This window comes from Chiloscyllium plagiosum, unplaced genomic scaffold, assembly GCF_037043375.1.
Source record: "Chiloscyllium plagiosum isolate Xiang-an unplaced genomic scaffold, Cpla_swu_hap1 HiC_scaffold_43, whole genome shotgun sequence".
NCBI lineage: Eukaryota > Metazoa > Chordata > Chondrichthyes > Orectolobiformes > Hemiscylliidae > Chiloscyllium > Chiloscyllium plagiosum.
Genome location: NW_028270181.1, coordinates 27,174,221 through 27,193,185, shown reverse-complemented (window position 1 = coordinate 27,193,185; position 18,965 = coordinate 27,174,221). Strand labels below are relative to the sequence as shown.

The following is an 18,965-nucleotide window of genomic DNA, read 5'->3' as shown; positions in this document are numbered from 1 at the left end:
AAGGAATACTGTGGTGAGTAACTGACTTCCTGACTCCCAAAGCTTGTCCACAAGGCATAAGTCAGGAGTGTGGTGGAATATTCCCCACTGCCTTGGATGGGTCCAACTCCAACAACATTCATGAAACTTGATACCACCCAGAACAAGGTCCATATCCACTAGCATTCACTCCCTGCACCACCGATGCTCAGTAGCAACAGTGTGAACCATCTTCAAGGTGATCTGCAGAAATTCACCAAAGTGCCCAGACATCACCTTCCAAACCACGACTACTTCCATTTAGATGGACAAGGGCAGCAGATAAGTGGGAAAACTGCCACCAGCAAGATTCCCTCCAAGCTACTCACCATCCTGACTTGGAAATATATTGTCATTCATTTACTGTGACTCGGAATCCCCTCCCCAAAGGGATTATGGGTCAGCCTACAGCAGATGGAGTGAAGCAGTTCAGGATGGCCACTCACCATCACCAAAGGTATCTAGGGATAGGCAATAAATACTGGCTAGCCAGCAACACCCATGTCCCATGAATGAATTAAAAAACATTAATACTTCTATCTTCAGGTTGTTTATATAGTGCCTTTATTGTAATTAACTTAGTGTTTATAAACCACACCCTCCAAGCACCTTTCACACAATGAAGCTTGGAACTCTTTCTGTAATCCTCCATAAAGTCTGTTCCCAAGTATTTTCCATCCAGTGAGCCAGATCCTAGCTTGTTCTAGCAGTGGCATGTCCTCTGTGTAGCCTTGGATCTTTAAATTGAAAAGAAGGATAAACACAATGGCTTCTCAAGTAGATCAGATGACTATAGATGGCTTCTTGGTCTGTACAAGGTTCCTTTTGGTTTTAGTCCTTTAAGAATTCTCTTTCTGCACTTGAGAAAACACTATCTCCACAAGCTGTAACTTCTCTCATTTCTGGAGCTCCTCGCATGCTTTCAGAATACTGCTTTCCTTTAGCTCTTACCTTTCCTTCTGAGTCACACCAAATAAGTCACCCTCTTCAGGATAGTCAAACAGACTGGTCTTCTTTGGTGCTCTTGAGGTTGCAGCAGCCTTGGGCACCTCTTGTTTCTTCTCACCCACAGACTGAGAGGCGGAAATGGTTTGTTGTCCCAAACTTTGCCATTCGTCCTGCAAAAAGGAAATGTACAATGAAGCAGTAGTTTTGCACAGGATGACGTGAGGTTTGTGAAGTGAGATAGATATTGAAGGGTCATAAAAAGGTTTGAGCTATTTAGAATAGGCCAGGATTTCAGGTTACTTTTGTTTGATGGACTAGTGCTTGAAACAAATGGAAATGGGGCCAAAGTAATTTGCATTATTACTGTCTTTAACAGAGGAAGTTCAACTGAAGAGTTTCAAATTCTTACAGGAACATACCAAGGATGGAGGACTTCAGTTGTTTGGAGAGAGAAGAGATCTTGGGATTGTTCTCCAAAGAGCAGAGAGTCAATAGGAGATTTGAGAGTATTATTTGAAATCAGAGGAGCTTGGATAAAGTTATTAGGGAAAAATTTTCATTGCAATCAGTACACAGAGGACACAGATTTCAAGTAACTGGCAAACATCTAGGAGAAAGTTGTAAAGTGGAAAAATAGCTTTCAATGTCGCAAATTATAAAACTCTGGAAATACTGCCCAAAACGGTCGACGATGATGATATAATGATATTTGAAAAGGAAATTGGATTATTGCTGAAAATTGGAAAACATACAAGGTGAGGGAAAAGGTTAAGCAGTTCAATAGTGCACAGAAGCGGCACAGGCATGATAGTATCAGACAGCAAAGAAGGCCTCTTGGCCTATGATAACAGTTTGAGCTGGAGACTGCAGGAGGAAGTGAGCACTATGACCAGGTGAACAGGTTCAGGGAGATACTCCAGAATGCGTGTGTGAAATAGAATCATCGAGTCTCACAGCATGGAGACAGCCCCTTCGGTCCAATTCATCTACACTGACCAGACATCCCAATCGGAGTCCCATTTGCCAGCATATGGCTCAAATCCTTCCTAAATCATATACCCATTCAGATGCCTTTTAAATGTTGTAATTGTGGATTTATGGGAAAACAGTGGCATTGTGATAACATCACTGGACTAGTGACTCAGAGTACCTGGTGGAATTTGAGTTCAATTAAATCTGGAATTGAAAGCTAGTTTCAGTCACAGAGACCATGACATTATCACTGCTTGTTGTAAAACTCTTCTGGCTCATGAAAGCCATTTAGAGAATAAATGCTGCATGCTTATCAAGACTGGCCTACAAGTGACCCCTGGCCCATAGTACTGAGGCTGACTCTGAACATTCTCTGACATGGTGTGGCAACTACTCAGTCCAAAAAGCAATTAGATATGGGCAACCAATGCTAGACTACATCGAAGGCAAGAATAACTTTAGAAATCTGACATGTTGGAGAGATCAGGGACTGCTTATCACACCAGAGCTGGAAGAGCAACCCAGAATGCAGTTAGAGAAATTGCGGAGAGAAACTGTGAAGGAATTAGAGGATCAAAGTTTTAAAGAAGCTGCAAATAAAAAAAGGCATAAACATCACTGAATAAAAAAACAAGCAAACTGCCAGAGCTTTTTGTTTTTTGATCATCAGGACAGAATTGCAAGAATAAAACATTTCAAAGGGAATAACTATTTATGCTGCATGAGAAGATTATGCTGATTATATGGTAAACGGATTCAAATTGGCTGGAGGTATTGACATGGACGATACACCAAGAAAAAGTTAACCTCTAGCCTTTTGTTTAAATCCAAACCAAGTAAGCCGACAATGATTGGTCAAGGAATGCCATGAGCTAATGCATCAGGGAATAGCTGTCCCTAAAGCTTTTGCTCAGCTGGAAAAAGTGGTCTGATGATCGGTACATTGGTTTTAGAAGTAGCTCTGGGTGAATGGGTTAAGACAGAAAAAATTTGGGGAACAGCAAAAGAGACACTGGAGAGAGGAGGATTCAGGAGGCAAAAGTACAATGAAAGCTTCAGCAGCAGTTGGTACAGGATGGGAAAATTCAATGTGGAAGTAGACAGTCTCAATAACAGATGTGATATGAGGAGGAATTTTAATGCTTCTCCCTGATGAGTGAGGAAAGCTGTCAGAAATAAACAGAATCTTAAAAAGTGCGCAAAGCATTTCTAAACCTCCTTACCTTGTCATCACTATCAAACAGAGCAGCAGATTTTGATCCAGTAGCTGCAGTTTTAGGCTCATGCGGTTGCTGCGATTTCTTTATGGCAGAAAGATCATTTGATGGAGCAGAACTGAAGAGATCACCCTATAAAATTCAGCACAAATGGGAACTAGCACCAGATTCAGAGTGGGAGGAGCCACAATCCTTCAACATTCTCAGACATAAGCCAATTGTTTACACACAAGCTAAGTGTTTACTGAATATATTGAAGGGAGTTAGTTTTGACAGAAATCCTAGCCTCTGATTTGCACTTGCAGCCATAGTATTAGTATGGCTGGTCCAGTTCAGTTTCTGGTCAATGCTAATCCCGGATTGACAATGTTAGGGCATTCAGGAACAGTAATATCATTGAAGGTCAAGGACAGACAATTCAATTCTGTCTTGCTGGAGATGGCCATTGCCTGGCATTTACATGGCTAAGTACTCACTACTTATCGGCCCAGGCCTGAATGTTGCCCAGGTATTGAAAAATATGAAATCTTGAGGGACTTGACAGTGTAGATGTGGAGGGGATGTTTCACCTTAGGGGCAAATCTAGAACTTATTGCCAGGGTAAAAAGAGATTAGATGTTTCTTTTATTTCCCAGAGGGTCACAAGGCATTGGAATTCTCTTCCTTAAAAGGAGATGGAAACTAAGTTCTTGATTAAATAACTTTAAGGCAGATGTAGATAGGTTCTTATTAAGCAGGGGGATGAAAGGTCAGAAGTAGGCAGGAATGCAGATTTGAGGTTGCAATCAGATTAATTATGATCCTATTGAATGGCAAAGTTAGAATGAGATGCTACTCTTCCTCCTGATTAGTTTGTTTGAATTCTCGAAAGTATTAAGTGAGTTAAACTCAAGAGAGTAGAAGGAAAGAACAATTCTGGTCACGACTGGCAGCCAGGATCATTCCATTCAGTATTCAGTGGAGTGTCCAATGAGTTTAAAAATTGACAGCGTACAAATCATAGGAAAATCTGACTGAGTAGCTGAGTTAAGTGTGATAAATAACTTTTCTTTCTCCCTAGGTCAATCTCGGTTGCAAAAAAGTCCTACATAATTATCTTCCCAACAGTTCAGAAAATGTCATAATTAGAGGAGGGTCAGAAAGAGAAAAAGATAGGCAGAAAGTGAGAGCTGTGAAAAAACAACAGGTCAGGAAAATGCCAAAGAGTTAGTGACAAAGCAAATCAAAAATATAGACAACCACCACCTTGCTCCCTTCTTATGTGATTAAAGTAGTCAGATTTGTAGATGAGGGGTCTTGCTCTTAGGATTCAAAATGACAGTTAACTCTCAAGGTCATTCCTGTAACTCTCTTCCCAGCAGCTCCAGAGATTACTTGATTAAATAAGTGCTACTTAGGTTTATAGCATTGCTCAAGAGGAGAGGAAGGATTATTGGTAAATTAGTTATTTTAAGAATGTTTTTATATTAGAATTAAAAATTACTTTACCTCATCATTGAAGAACGAGACTGGAATCTGGCTGGACGTGTTCTGGACGAAGGATTGCTTTGATTGGTGCCTTTTTGTGGCCTTGTTTGAAGAGAATAAGTCCTGTTATGGTCAAGAAGGAGTTTGAGGCAAGTGAGGATCCTATTAAGAAGTGGTGCCTGCACAATAACAATTCTTGGGGGACGTTTCAATTGTAATTTCATCCAAAGAATGAATGGAAAACATTATGACACAAAGAATCGATACTTTATTGCAACAAAATTTGATCCATATTCGATTTCAGGTTAGTTGGTCTCAGTTGCAGTTAATATAATAATCATAGGGAAAATTCAGGCAGAGGTTTCATGTCTGACTGCAACCCAGTAACCACTGGAGAGTCTTCAGGGGAAATAGAGTCAGAGTTGTACAGCATGGTAACAGACCCCTCAGTCCAAATTGTCCATGCCAGATATCCTAAATTAATCTACTCACATTTGCCAGCATTTGGCCCATTTCCCTCTAAATCCTTCCTATTCATATACTCATCCAGATGAGGGCAGTGTCTGCCATTCTTGAAATACTGTTGAAGAGGGGGGATTAGGATGAAAAAAAGGAGGTTGCTGACACTTACCACCAAGAGCTCAAGAATTTGGTCAGATGGATCACCAGATTTTCAGGAACCATACACTGACAAATGGGGTAATTGGTGGGGTTGGGCAGGTCAAGAGTGAAAACTGTTACCAAATCCCAAATTTCATTCATCCCAAGATAACAACATTCATTAAGAAACAAAAAAAGAGAATTGAATGGATTATTCTTGATACACTATAATCTTCAATATCTAGCTAATGGTAGTTATAGGTCCCACAATAGGGTGACTTAGAACACTTTTCATTTCGCTTGTAAAAATACATCCGACAAACTCTAAATTTTAATTTTAATTTACACAACACAGTCTTTGCTGTTGCAGGATTTAGAATTTCATCTCACATGATATAAACGATCTGATTTATATGAAACTTTGTTTCAGGGAACGTGGGAATAAAAAAACTTTCAGCAAACAAAAACACATAGGTGTAAGCAGAGTTATCCTGGAATAATTAGAAACTGCTTGGGTCTACAGATCTGCACTGTTGGTACCACATAAAGGATACTGTAATCTTTGGAAGTCAGTTCCCTTACCTGAGAGTCATCATCATCAGAGAAGAGACCAGAACTGGTTTGGGACTTTTCAACAAGTGGGGGGGAGGATTCTACTAATTCGGAGTGCAGCTGCGCATTCTTGGAAACAAAAAGATATTCAGTTGTAGAATTTAGTTTGTTTTCATACTTTTTTTTTGCATAATGTTGTAAACTCAACTGATATGAAATTGCAACAGTAAAACCAAGTAGCAAAACTAAATTGTTAATCTTGTTTAAAGGAGCACCAATAAGTAACTGTTTAGGCCAATAAGCATGTATTTCTGTCCTTTGTTGAAATGTTGGAAAAACATTTTTATGCATCAAAACAATGAGAGGGGTCAGGAAAGTGAACAGAAGCAAAGACAAGTCCACAAAGTTGCAAAATCTTGGCCCAGATCTTCCTATCAGATTGGAAACCCTATTTCTGTCAAAGGGAAACAGAATATATACACTTAACTTCCTTTGATTTTTGGCAATTTTCAAATTAAGGAACTTTCCTAACTGACACAGTGCAGGAACCTTCAGGGAGAGCTGCACTTCCTTTTAAGGCATGTAGCCGGTGTATTTCAACAAGAGTTGCAATATCTCAAAGTTTCTTTGAAAACCTGCAGAGCAATAGTACAGCTGGCATGAGGAGAGGTCGATCAGGAAAGTAGACAGGTCAGGGTGGAGAAAAGTTGTTGGGGGGGGGGAGAAAAGAGGTTTGTCACTTGTATCATTACTCATAAGTTATATAAGCATTTTTCGCACAAGTTTACAAGTAAGTTGGAACTGTTGAAGTCTCCAACTCGAACTCAGAGTCAGAAACATTATCAGAGGGTCCCCCTCTGAAATTATTCAATCTTCTCTGGCAATTCCCATTACCTGTAGTGCATCATTAGAGGTACTGCCCATTTCCAACCATCCAAAAACTGCAAGACTTGCCTCAATATAACTCCACAATTGTGTTAGCTTGCTCAGCCTGCTGGTGGTTATGGGGAAGAAATGATGCAACTGAATTGAAATTACATCAGCTAGGGCAAACCATGGCCTTGCATAGCAAGACATTAGCACCAGAGAAGGATAAGAGGGCAAGAACGTCAGAAATCATTGTGACAGAAGGTAAGTAGTGAAACAATATGCAGTAAAGTCACTTTTGAGATTTGAAGACAAGGATCAGAGTTTTCTGTTACATTACAGCCATTGAGAAGTATCAATTTTATGCAAAATAAATTTGAGCTGAACAAATGTGTTGATAACTGGAGCATTTAGTGTCTGTATCTCTTCCATTAAGGAGTGGTTAAAATTCAATAATACGAGAGGTAGGGACATAGTGGCAACATCACTGATTGGTATTCCAGAAGCCCAGACTAACGTTCTAGGAACAAAAGTTTGAATCCCTCTGTGGGAGATGTTGAAATTTAAATTTAATTCATAAATAAGAATAAAAACCCGGTCCAACTGTGACCATAAAACAAGTGTTAATTGTTGTCAACATCCTTTAATGAAGGGAAACTGACAGCGTTACCTGGTCTGGCCTGTATGGGACTCCATACCCACTGTCATGTGGCTGACCCTTAACTGCCCCGAAACAGCATCGAGAGCCAATCAGTTCAAGTTCATTTAGAGATGGCCAAAATACCAGACTTGTCAGTGATGACAACATTTGATGTAATATGAAAGAAAATTATTCCAAAACATTTTGCAGTAACCCAAACTCCATTGCCATTCTCTACAGAGCTCTACAGTCCACTCCACTTCCCATTATCTTTCTCCATTCTCTACTGAAAAGATGCATTCATGGATTATTCCACATCAGTCATTTTCAGCAGTTTTTAAAATAAAATCATTCATTATACACAGTTCATGATATAGAATACTTTGTTGGTTAGTAGAGACATGGTGGGCCAAAGGCCTGTTTCTATTTTGAATGACTATGATAAAAATGGAATGGATACATTATTGAAGTACTTACTTTATAAACCAGTATTTACAGTTCACAAATGATCCTATCATTCTAAAACAGTAACTCACCTGCTGTGCCCCTGATTTCCCTTTGACAGGTTTTGGCGTTACACTTGCTTCAAAGAGCCCACTGTCCTCACTTTCATCAAAGAGACTTGTGGCCAGCTTGCTTTCAGTTTTATCTAAATAGAAATTACAAAGGTGGAAACGTTGATGCAAAACCATTGAATAGTGAAATAAACAGCAGTTATCACAGAATAAAATAGCAAGATTGAGTATGAAAGCAAGCACAAATTGATTAAAGCAAAAAGTCTTCTTTCCATAAGAGATTATGATTTTAAATTCCACCATTCGTCATAGCAGGGACTGGACGAATCCCTTGTACTTTCCTCTTTCTTGTTGAGGATCCCTTGCACTTCCAAATTACAAGACGTGGTTATTGGTGGAGATCGCTTAATGTTCATATGCAGTATTCAAAATGTCCAAACACAAAATGTCTTCACAACAGTATCAAAAGCTAATGAGTGTCATCTTCGCATGCTGAGTGACCATAACTCATTCTCGCTTTGATTCCCTTCCTAAATCTGTGACCTCCGCCACCTAGCTTTATTTAGAAGAATAATTTGTTTAGATGGTGTTTTTCAAGAAATGGAACGTCATGAAGTACAACACGATGAGATACTAGGAAGTGACTTATAGCTCAGTGAACAGATAGATTTCAAGGAACATCTTAAAAGATGGAGAGAAGTAGACACACTGTTTTCCCAAATCACCTGAGGTTGCATGAAGCACGATACATTGATACTGCTGCAAATCTGTGATAGCAGAGTGTGAAATAGGGACTGATTCACTCTAAATTCAGCTTCAATGAAATGGCTACAAATGTTGGAGTCTGGATAACGAACTGGATTTACCTGCTCCCGAGGTTTTCACATTTGATCCAAATAAATCATCTTCCTCATCATCGAACAGCCCTCCAGTATTGACTGGCTCTCGTTTTGCTTTCTTGCTGTGTGCTGTCTCAGAAATCACGTTGGGAGCAAATAAATCTCCACCTAAAAGGGGAATCAAAGTGGTCTCAAAAGTGCCTCTGAACAGACAGAAATAAAGATGGACAACCAGAAATTAAAAACTGAGTGGCAGAAATACTCAGCAGTTTTGAGTCAGTCACAGCGAGGATTGGGAAGAGGATCCTCCCTCTCAAAATATGAAGTCTTCTCGAACCAGGAGACCCCTTCCAAAATAAAGACGTGACAACATTTTTTCCTTGCAGAAGATGGCAAGTGCATAGAATTATCTACTCAAATAGCGGAAGGGACAGACACATTGAAAACTCAAGGTAGAGTTAGACACATTCTTGACTGAGGGGGGAGTCAAGTGTTCGTCAGGGAAGTAGAAAAGTGGAGCTAAAGGTCATAACCAGATCAGCTGTGATCTTAATGATTAAGACTGAGCAGGCCAGAGGGCTGACTGCTGCACACATCTACATACTGCTTTTTCATCATCTTCAGTTTCTTTCAGACTTCAGACCTGTGTCATTTCTTATTTGCCTCAACAGGAAGACTGTTTGATCAGGTACAGGAACATTTTATAATCCCGGTTACTAATATGCAAAAGTCACAGGGACCTTGGCTGTGCAATGGCCCTCTGATCTCCAGAGCCATCTCTCCTAGTGTATTAAACTGTGCCAGAGGTGCAAATGAATAAAATTTGCCCTCTAATCAAAGGGTAATCATGGGGATAAGAAACCTAGCCAGAAACTAGTCAAAACAAGTATTCAGTTAATTCTTTTTTCTCTTGTTCCTTTCACTTCAAAGCCCCTCGTTTAAAAAGATCTGATATTATTATAGTCAAGGTAATTTGCACAAACCTCAGAGCAATAAAGGCTAACACAGACACAGAAGGTTAGACACAATACAAGACTGTTACTTTGTTTTTTTTTAAAACACTGATTACAGTAAACCTACCCGGATAAATAGAAACTGCTCCAACTGGTACTTTTTTCCCAGATTTTCTTGCAACAGGTTCTGATTATGAAATTAAAAGGAGGAAATTTAAAATGGGAAAAGCCAACAAGACTCTAGACACCAAATACCTTTTGCTGTTTTCTGACATGTGATTGGATACAACGAGATAACAATCCAAGAAATATTAATGAAACTGGACTCTCTTAGACTAAGAGTCATAGACATACAGCACGGAAACAGACACTTCAGCCCAATTCGTCCATGACAACCAAGTTTCCCAAACTTAAACTAAATACCAGTCACCTGTGTCTGGCCCGTAACCATTTAAACCTTTCCTACTCATCTATCAATCCAAATGTCTTTTGGATGTTACAATTGTACCTGCATCCACTTCCTCTGGCAGTTCATTCCACATACCAACCACCCTGTGGGTGAAAAGTGTGCACCTCAGGTCGTTTTTAAGTCTTTCTCCTCTCACCTTAAAAGTATGTCCCCTAAGTTTGAACTTGAGTTCAAAAGAACTTTGCTATTCACCTTATCCAGCCTCTCCTTAACTCAAATCCTCCAGTCTTGGCAATATCTTGGTAAATCTCTTTTGAACCCCCTTCAGCTTAATATGTACCTAAACCCGGAGGTCTCTTTGTTTGACAACACTCTGCAGGACCCTACCATTAACTGTACAAGTCCTGCCCTTGTTTGTTTTACCAAAATGCAACATGTTGCCCAAATTAAACTCCATCTGCTAATCCTCAGCCCATTGGTCCAGCTGATCCAAGATCTCGGTGATCTTAGATAACCTTCTACACTGTCTAGTATACCACCAATTTCGGTGTCATCCACAACATTACTAACCATGCCTCCAACATTCTCATCCAAATTGGTTATATAAATGACAACAAAAATGGACTCAGCACCAACCCCATGGAACACAGCTGGCCACAGGCCTCTAAACTGAAAAACGTCACCCCACCACCATCCTCTGTCTCCTACCGTCAAGCTAATTTTGTATCCAATTGGCAAGCTATCTCTGAATTCAATGTGACCTAACTTTACTAATTAGTCTACCATGCGGAATCTCGCCAAAGGCTTTATTAAAGTCCATTTAGACAATGTCTACCACTCTACCCTCAATCCTTTTGGTTATGTCCTCAAAAAACACTCAAATCTGTCAAAGACTGTCTCTAGGACAATGACATGTTCTTGGAGAATAGGCCTCTGCAGTGGTAGCACAAAGCATATTGAAAGCATCAGTGTCAACCCATTTTCAATGCAGCTTTTCTATCATCTTTAAATCCACAAAGAAATGCACAACTTGAAATTGGTGTCAACATGGTGGAGTTCACTCAAGCATACAAAGTAAGTAGAGGGAATGAATAAGTTTAAAATACAAGTAGAGCCACACCAGTGTTATTGCCTGGTTATGGCAGACAACTACCTATGGCAAGAAATTTGCACTATTTATATTGTCATCACCGATGTTAACACAAATGCACCACTTAAGTCTAAAAGCACCAGCTATATTGGGCATACTACTATTCAAATCGCAGGTCATACTTCATTAAAATGAATTTACCTTCAGTACCAAATACCTCTAGCCTTAACACCATCTAATTAGTGCCAGGTTGTGTTAATGAGCAAACGATTATCAGAGCCATTCTGAGGGGCCCTCTAATGAGGCAACAGCAGCGTCCCTGGACAGGGAGGCCTAAGTTCAAGTGCCACCTGCTCCAGTGGTGCATATTGCTGAGCAGGTTGATTATCAAAATAGATCACAGCCATCCTGAATGAGGTGATGTTGTTTGAGAAACACTTAACATTTAGTTCATATGGTGGGCGAAACAGGCCAGGGCCAACAGGTGCCCTATAAATGGTGTGCACTGTACTCCTAGAAACAGGACATGATACAAGCATAACTGCAGAGCTCTAGAGACCAGGTCAGTAAGCAACCCTTTCATGAAGTTCACACTTTTAGACCTTAAGACATAGAGAAGTAGGCCATTTGGCCCATCACGTCTGCTCTGCCACTCAATGAGATCATTGCTGATCCTCAACTCCACTTTCCTGCCCCTTGATTCCTTTACTAAAAATCGGTCCACGTCAGCCTTGAATATACTTAACGGTTCGGCCTTGAAAGCTCTCCATGATACAAGAATTCCACAGATTCACCACCCTCAGGATAGAGATGCAGAATTTCTTCTAATTGAACTACCCCTTACTCTGAGATTATGCTTTTTGGTCCTAGACTAGGGGAAACAAGCACTCCACATCTACCCTCCAAGCCTCCTAAGGACCTGAAAAGAGGAGGGGAGGTGGTCTGAAATGCATGTGTTTCAATGCGAGAAGTATAATAAGCAAGGTAGATGAACTCAGAGCTTTGGTTAATACTTGCAACTATGACATTATTGTGATTAGAGATTTGGCAGAACAAGGGACAGGACTGACAGCTGAATTTAAATGACGCAGGTGTGACAGAAAGAGAGGTAAAAAGGTTGGGGGAATTGCATTACTGGTAAAGGAGTGTCTCACAGCTGTACTGAAGGAAGACACATTAAAGGACTTGTGCAGCGAGAGCATTGGAGTAGAATTCAGGAATAGGAAAAGTGAAATCACAATACGGGGGTACACTACAGGCCTCCCAAAGTCTAGCGGGAGATAGAGGAGAGAACATGTGGACAGATTTTGGAAGATGTAAAAACAGCAGCATTGTTCTGGTGGGTGATTTTAACTTCCTTTATAACGACTGGGACTCATTACATGTTAAGGGCTTGGATGGGGCAGAATTTGTAAGGATGAATCAGGAGGGATTTTTGACAATATGTAAACAATCCAACCAGGGAAGGGGTTAATATGGTTTTGGGAAAGGAGCCCAGCCAGGTGAGTCAAGTTTCAATGGGGGAGCATTTCGGGAGTAGTGCCCGTATTATCATGAGTTTTAAGATATTCACAGATAGGGATAACAGCAGTCCTCGGGTGAAGGTGTTAAACTGGGGGGGGGGAAGAGAGGCAGGAGAAAAGAGATGAACTTTTACAACAATATTAGGCAGGAACTAGAGAATTTTGATTGGTGGCAGCTGTTTGAGGGCAAATCCACATCAGATACGTGGGAGTATTTCAAAGTAGTGCAGTTGTTATGAGTTCAGGAGCGACACATTCCTGTCAATTCCAAAGACAGGTATGGCAAGTTACATGAACTTTGGATGACCAGGGATGTCAGAAAGAAAAAGGAAGCATACATAAGGTCCACGAGAATGGGAACTGATGAAGCCCTTCAAGTATAAGGCAAGTAGAAAAGAAAATGGTTGGCACTACTCCCTCACAGCACCAGGGACCCAGGTACAATTCCAGCCTCAGTGGAGTTTGCACATTCTCCACGTGTCTATGTGGGTTTCCTTTGGGTGCTCTGGTTTACTCCCTCAGTTCAAAGATGTGCAGATCAGGTGAATTGGCCATTCTAAATTGCGCATAGTGTTAGGTGCATTAGTCAGAGGGAAATGGGTCTGGGAGGGGCAGCGTGGACTTGTTGGGCCGAAGTGCCTGTTTCCACGCTGTAGGGAATCTAATCTAATTCAATTTAAACAAGGAATTAGAAGGGCTAACAAGGGTCAGGAAAAGTAGTTAGCAAAAAGGATTAAAAGGAGAATCCCAAGGCTTTTTATACATATACAAAAAGCAAGAGGGTAGCCAGGGACAGGGTTGGCCCACTCAAGGACAAAGGAGGGAATCTACATATGGGGCCAGACAAGGTCCTAAACAGATACTGTGTCGATATTCACCAAAGAGAAGGAATTGGCGGAGGATGATCTCAGGGAAGGGAGTATCGAACCTCTGAACCAAGTTGTCATTAAAAGGGAAGAGGTGTTATGCATCTTAAAAAAGTATTAAGGTAGTTAAGCCTCCGGATCCTGATAGGATCCATCCCAAAATATTGAGGTAGGCAAGAAACTGCTGGAGCATTGACGGCCATGCTTCCATTCTCATTAGCCACAGGTGAGGTCACAGAGGACTACAGAATAGCCAATGCTGTCTCATCATTTAAGAAGGGTAGCAGGCATAATCCTGGAAATTACAGGCCTGTGAGTCTCAGGTCAGTAGTAGAGAAATTATTGGAAAAGATTCTTAGGGTCAAGATCTATATGCATTTAGAAGCAAATGGATTTATTAGACAGATTATAGGTTAGATTAGATTCCTTACAAGTATGGAAACAGGCCCTTCAGCCCAACAAATGCACACTAACCCTCCGAGGAGTAGCCCACCCAGACCCTATATTTACCCCTGACTAATGCACCTAACACTATGGGCAACTTAGCATTGCAATTCACCTGAATTGCACATCTTTGGACTGTGGGAGGAAACCAGAGCACCCGGTGGAAACACACGCAGACATGGGGAGAAGGTGCAAACTCCAGACAGACAGTCACCCAAGGCGGGAATGCATGCTTGCCTTCTTTGGAAGGGGCATAATTATAAGGATAGACAAGTTATGCTGTAACTTTATAGAATTTTAGTTAGACCACACTTCAAATATTGCATACAGTTCTGGTCACCACACTACCAGAAGGAGGTGGATGCTTTGGAGGGGGTACAGAAGAGGTTTACCAGGATGTTGCCTAGTAAGGGGGATCTTTTGGCTATGAAGGAAGGTTGGATAGACTGGGTTTGTTTTCACTGGAATGCAGGAGGTTAGGGGATGACCTGATAGAAGTCTAAAAGACAGCGAATGGAATGAATGAAGAGAGTGTGAAGCTTCTTCCCATGGTGGAGGGGTCAATTACTAAAGGAGACCGGTTCAAAGTGGGAGGGGAAGTTTAAAAAGAGATGAACAAGGCATGTTTTTCATATAAAAGGACGTGTGCGCGCAGAAAGCATTACCAGAGGTGTGGTGGTGGAAGCAGGCACAATAGCAGCATTCAAACAGCAACTGAATAAATACGTGAATAGGAAGGGAATAGAGGGATATGGAATCCGTAAGCGAAGACAGCTTTAGTATGGAAGGACAAAATATGGCGGCGCAGGCTTGGAGGACTGAAGGGCCTGCTCCTGTGCTATTTTGTTCTATGTGCTTTAAGACTGACTTAGACCTGCACCACCACACAATGTAATGCTGGACACATTGTTTTAACCAAGCTCCAGGAAAATTACATATGTATCATTTCTGAATATTAATTTCTTTTTGGAAAATCATTGCACTAACACGTTGCAAGTGATAGATATCGTTTTTCACTACTCAATGCTCTCACCATCAAAAACAGCTGGTTTGACTTCCTTCCCTTTGTTGAGTTCCTCTTTTGGTGCCTCAGCAAAAAGATCACCCTAGAAAAGCAAGAGACATTCCTGTAATCAAAACGTAGTAATGACATTGACGTGTTATATCTGGGATCTAGGCTTCAATTAAGCCTTTAACCTCTACCGCACTTGATGCGAGCCCAGTTGAAGTGAGGCAGAACAGTTGATCATGGCATCATAGAATAGTTACAGCACAGCATGTGGTCATTCGGCCCATCTTCTATTTTGTTTCTTTCCAAGAGTTCAGTTCTGGTCGTCTCATTACAGGAAAGATGTGGAAGCTTTAGAGAGGGTGCAGAGGAGATTTACCAGGATGCAGCCTGGACTGAAGGGTGTGTCCTATGATGAAAGATTGAGGAAGCTCAGGCTTTTCTCATTGGAGCAAAGAAGGATGAGAGGTGACTTGATAAAGGTGTACAAGATATAGAGAGACATAGGTAGAGTGGATAGCCAAAGGCTTTTCCCCATGGAGGAAATCTCTATCACGAGGGGGGCATAACTTTAAGGTGATTGGAGGGAGATTTAGGAGAGTTGTCAGATGTAGGTTCTTTACAGAGTGTGCTGGGTGCATGGAATGCACTGCCAGCAGTGGTAATACAGTCAGTTACACTGCTGACATTTAAGCGAGTCTTGGATAGGCACATTGAAGTTAGTACAATGTAGGTTAGTCTGATCTTAGAGTAGGATAAAAGGCTGGCGCAACATCAAGGGCCGAAAGGCCTGCACTGTGCTGTACTGTTCTATGTTCTAAGTCTCACCAGCCCCGTTCCTTTTCTCTGCAACCCTACAATTTTCTCTCTCCTCCTAATTAGTCATTTCTTTATTGAAACTATAAATTTAACTGCCTCCACTATGCCAGGTTCCAGATTTAGTCTCAGTTAGAACATTTTCCTCCTGCAGTTCTTCTTAAAAAACTAATTTGCTGGAATTGGGTCCCAGCATGTCAGGAGAACAACAGGACACTGAGAACATAGAAGCTCAGCAGCTGAAGAAACAAGTCTCTACCATTTTTAGCAGGAATAAGCTTACACTAAAACATCCCCATGTCTGTAGCAAGCATACACACACAGCCACAAAGATTCTGCCTTGTTCTCAAAGTGGGAGGGCATGCTGAACAAGTTAAATTAGAAAGTCCTTTTCAGATTTAAGAGGCATACAAGCATTTGTCGGTCAATTTGTATCACAAACATCATTTTCCATTATTTCAGAATTCAGAATTTTAAATTTCTACACAGCAATACCACTGTACCTACCTCATCATCAAAGAGACCTTTACCCCCACTGAAGAGGCCACTTTTGCTGCGAAATGGAGAAAAATCATCTTCTTCATCAGCAATCTCAGACGTGAATAAGTTCTCTTCATCTTCTGAAACATGAAATAAAAAAACTTGTATGATAAATCATAAACAACCTAGCTCTATCCAAACTGTGGTGAACACACAATACAATGACAGATTCCACTATGGATCATGTATGGAGAGGGTATTTTCTGTTATTCAGAGGCTACAAACCTACAACATGGGAACAACTTTATCAATTAAGAGCAGTGCACAAGACGCATCATGGGATTGAAATTTCAGGGGTGCAAAATCTTTGCATTCACTTCCAGCTAATGTAACAATGCTACATATGCATGTTAATGGTAATACAAATGGCTGGAAAAATCCTAATATGGTAGGAACAAACCAACTCCACTGTATTCTACTGAGACTTCTTATAATGTAGGCCACCCTGCATAGGAATCATTGTTTCCCATACCTCTATTATTTATATTTTACCAGTACTTGGATCTCAGCAAATTCCAACCAGATTCTCCAACTTCCTTTCATAGTCTGACTTCAGTTTCCTGGATCCATGCTCAGAACAGAGATCTTTTTTCTCAAAAAGTAGACCCCTATGACTAAATGACAAGTAACTTACCTCCTGACTCCCCAAAGCCTGTCCACCAATTAAAACATGAAAGTCAGGAACGTGATGGAACACTCCTATTTGCCTGGATGAGTGCAGCTCCAACAACACAAGCAGCTCAGCATTATCTGGGACAAAGCAACACACCCATCCAGCACCTTCAACATTCACTCCCTCTCCCAACAACACAGTGGGAGCACAGACAATCAACTAGAAGATGCACAGCTTTGACAGCACTTTACAAATCCAATGACCTCCACCACCTGGAAGGATTTGGATAGAGCTATACCTCTATGTACAAGTTACCTTCAGAAATTTCACAAAATCCTAGCGTGGAATTATATCTCCATTTATTCTTTGTCAGATTCAAAACTAAATCACAATGAGAGAAGTTTCATCCAAATGGACTACAGCCATGGATGACAGGGCATTAACTCAGCACTATCTTCAAAAGACAATTAGGAATGAGCAAAAGATGCTGGTCTAGATAGCTTTGTTCACATCCCATGATCATCTTCTCATTAAAAATTTTATCCTGCACTTTCCTGGTCAGGATAGTGAATTGAAGTGACCTCATTGCAAGTCCTGAGTCGAATTTGTTTTGTAGCCTGGAGCAACAGACTTCACTCTTTCAAAAGTGCAGGCTCTCACTTGCCAATTGTAATTTGTATGCTGCAAAAACATTCAGCAGTATTTTTGTTAATTCGGTTAATAAATACAATAGCGCCTCGACATACGAACGACCCCGTTCACGTACAAATCGGTTTACGAACAGGAATGTACGTAAAGTTTTGCTTCAATGTACGTACGAAATTCAAGGTACAAACGAAGGTACGAACGCAAAAAGCCCGTGTGCGACCACGTGGTTTCATTGTACGCGCTTGTTGAACGCAAAAGCTCTTGGGCCCCGCGTGATCTCATTCAGTTCATCTTTGGCGCGTGCGCTGTGAACAGCTGTCCAAGCATTCTAACACTATCCGAACAATGGGAAAAATTGATTCAATTCGCGAACTTTTCGGTTTGCAAACCGGGTCCCGGAACGGATTAAGTTCATAAGTTGAGGGGCTACTGTAGATTGTTGTAAATTTTATGTTTTTACATTTCAAAAATGTAAAAGCATTTCCAATATTTCACGTCCCCACAAGAAATGTACAGGAAGATATTTTGACTGTTACATGCTCTGCCCCAATTACATTTTATATTTAAACAAACGCATCCACATTAATTAAAAATTGTAAGCTTCACGACTAGTCTTGGTTCTCTCTTGCTAAAATTACAATACTAGTTTCCACTTGTACAATGACGACAGCCACCTCTAAACAAAAATAGAAATCGCTGGAAAAGCTCAGCAGATCTGGCAATATCTGTGGAGAGAAATCAGAGTTTGGGCTGAGTTCTGAGGGAGTGTCACTCTATCCGGAATGTTAACTCTGATTTCCCTCCACAGATGGTGTTAGACCTGCTCAGCTTTTCCAGCAATTCCTATTTTTATCTGATTTACAGCATCCACAGTTCTTCAGGTGTTTATTCTCCATCTCTCATCCAACACACTCTCAACTGTTTCACTGCTTGCACACATGCAGTACAAGATGAACAAAAATGCCTTCCAAATGAAACAAACATTCAGGATAACAAAGTTACTGTCTTTGGTCCCATCAGTAACTTCAATGCCTGAACAGCAATCCCATTCTTCGTTGTGGCAAATGTCTGAAGCTATATCAGACAATTTGCAACCTTTATGTTGTGCGTGACCCTGACATGTGCTCCTGACAACATGTTAAGATCAGGAATAAGCCATCAGCACCTCACACTTGCTCCGCCGTTCACCTAGATCATGGATGGTCATCTTTCTCAAAGTAATTTGTCCACACTATCCCTGGTGGTTTCAATAACTTGAAATCTATCAATATCCTTACATGGCTCTAACATTTTTATTAATAATACTCAGATGAAAAGTTGAGACGTTTTGCATTACAAGTGCTATTTTTACTTATTATCGAAAGACAATGAATGCAGAAACTTCCTCTTTCCTGTATTCCTCCAAGTAGTAATTATAGT

General features: G+C 40.8%; 1 protein-coding gene across 9 annotated transcripts in view; it reads right to left on the bottom strand.

The window, feature by feature from the left end:
- Positions 1-18,965, bottom strand: part of washc2c (WASH complex subunit 2C) — a 60,489-nt gene that overhangs the window by 22,434 nt on the left and 19,090 nt on the right. For 6 of the 9 annotated variants that reach the window (XM_087982442.1, XM_087982441.1, XM_087982451.1 and 3 more), the window contains 9 exons: positions 16,253-16,365; positions 14,954-15,026; positions 9,716-9,775; positions 8,663-8,803; positions 7,818-7,930; positions 5,805-5,903; positions 4,644-4,745; positions 3,162-3,287; positions 970-1,136 (listed from right to left, as the gene is read on the bottom strand). In XM_087982442.1, the coding sequence (XP_087838568.1) occupies positions 970-1,136; positions 3,162-3,287; positions 4,644-4,745; positions 5,805-5,903; positions 7,818-7,930; positions 8,663-8,803; positions 9,716-9,775; positions 14,954-15,026; positions 16,253-16,365 (994 nt within the window). The remainder of the gene's footprint in view (positions 1-969; positions 1,137-3,161; positions 3,288-4,643; positions 4,746-5,804; positions 5,904-7,817; positions 7,931-8,662; positions 8,804-9,715; positions 9,776-14,953; positions 15,027-16,252; positions 16,366-18,965) is intronic. The other 3 variants (XM_087982443.1, XM_087982449.1, XM_087982446.1) reach the window with 3 other exon arrangements.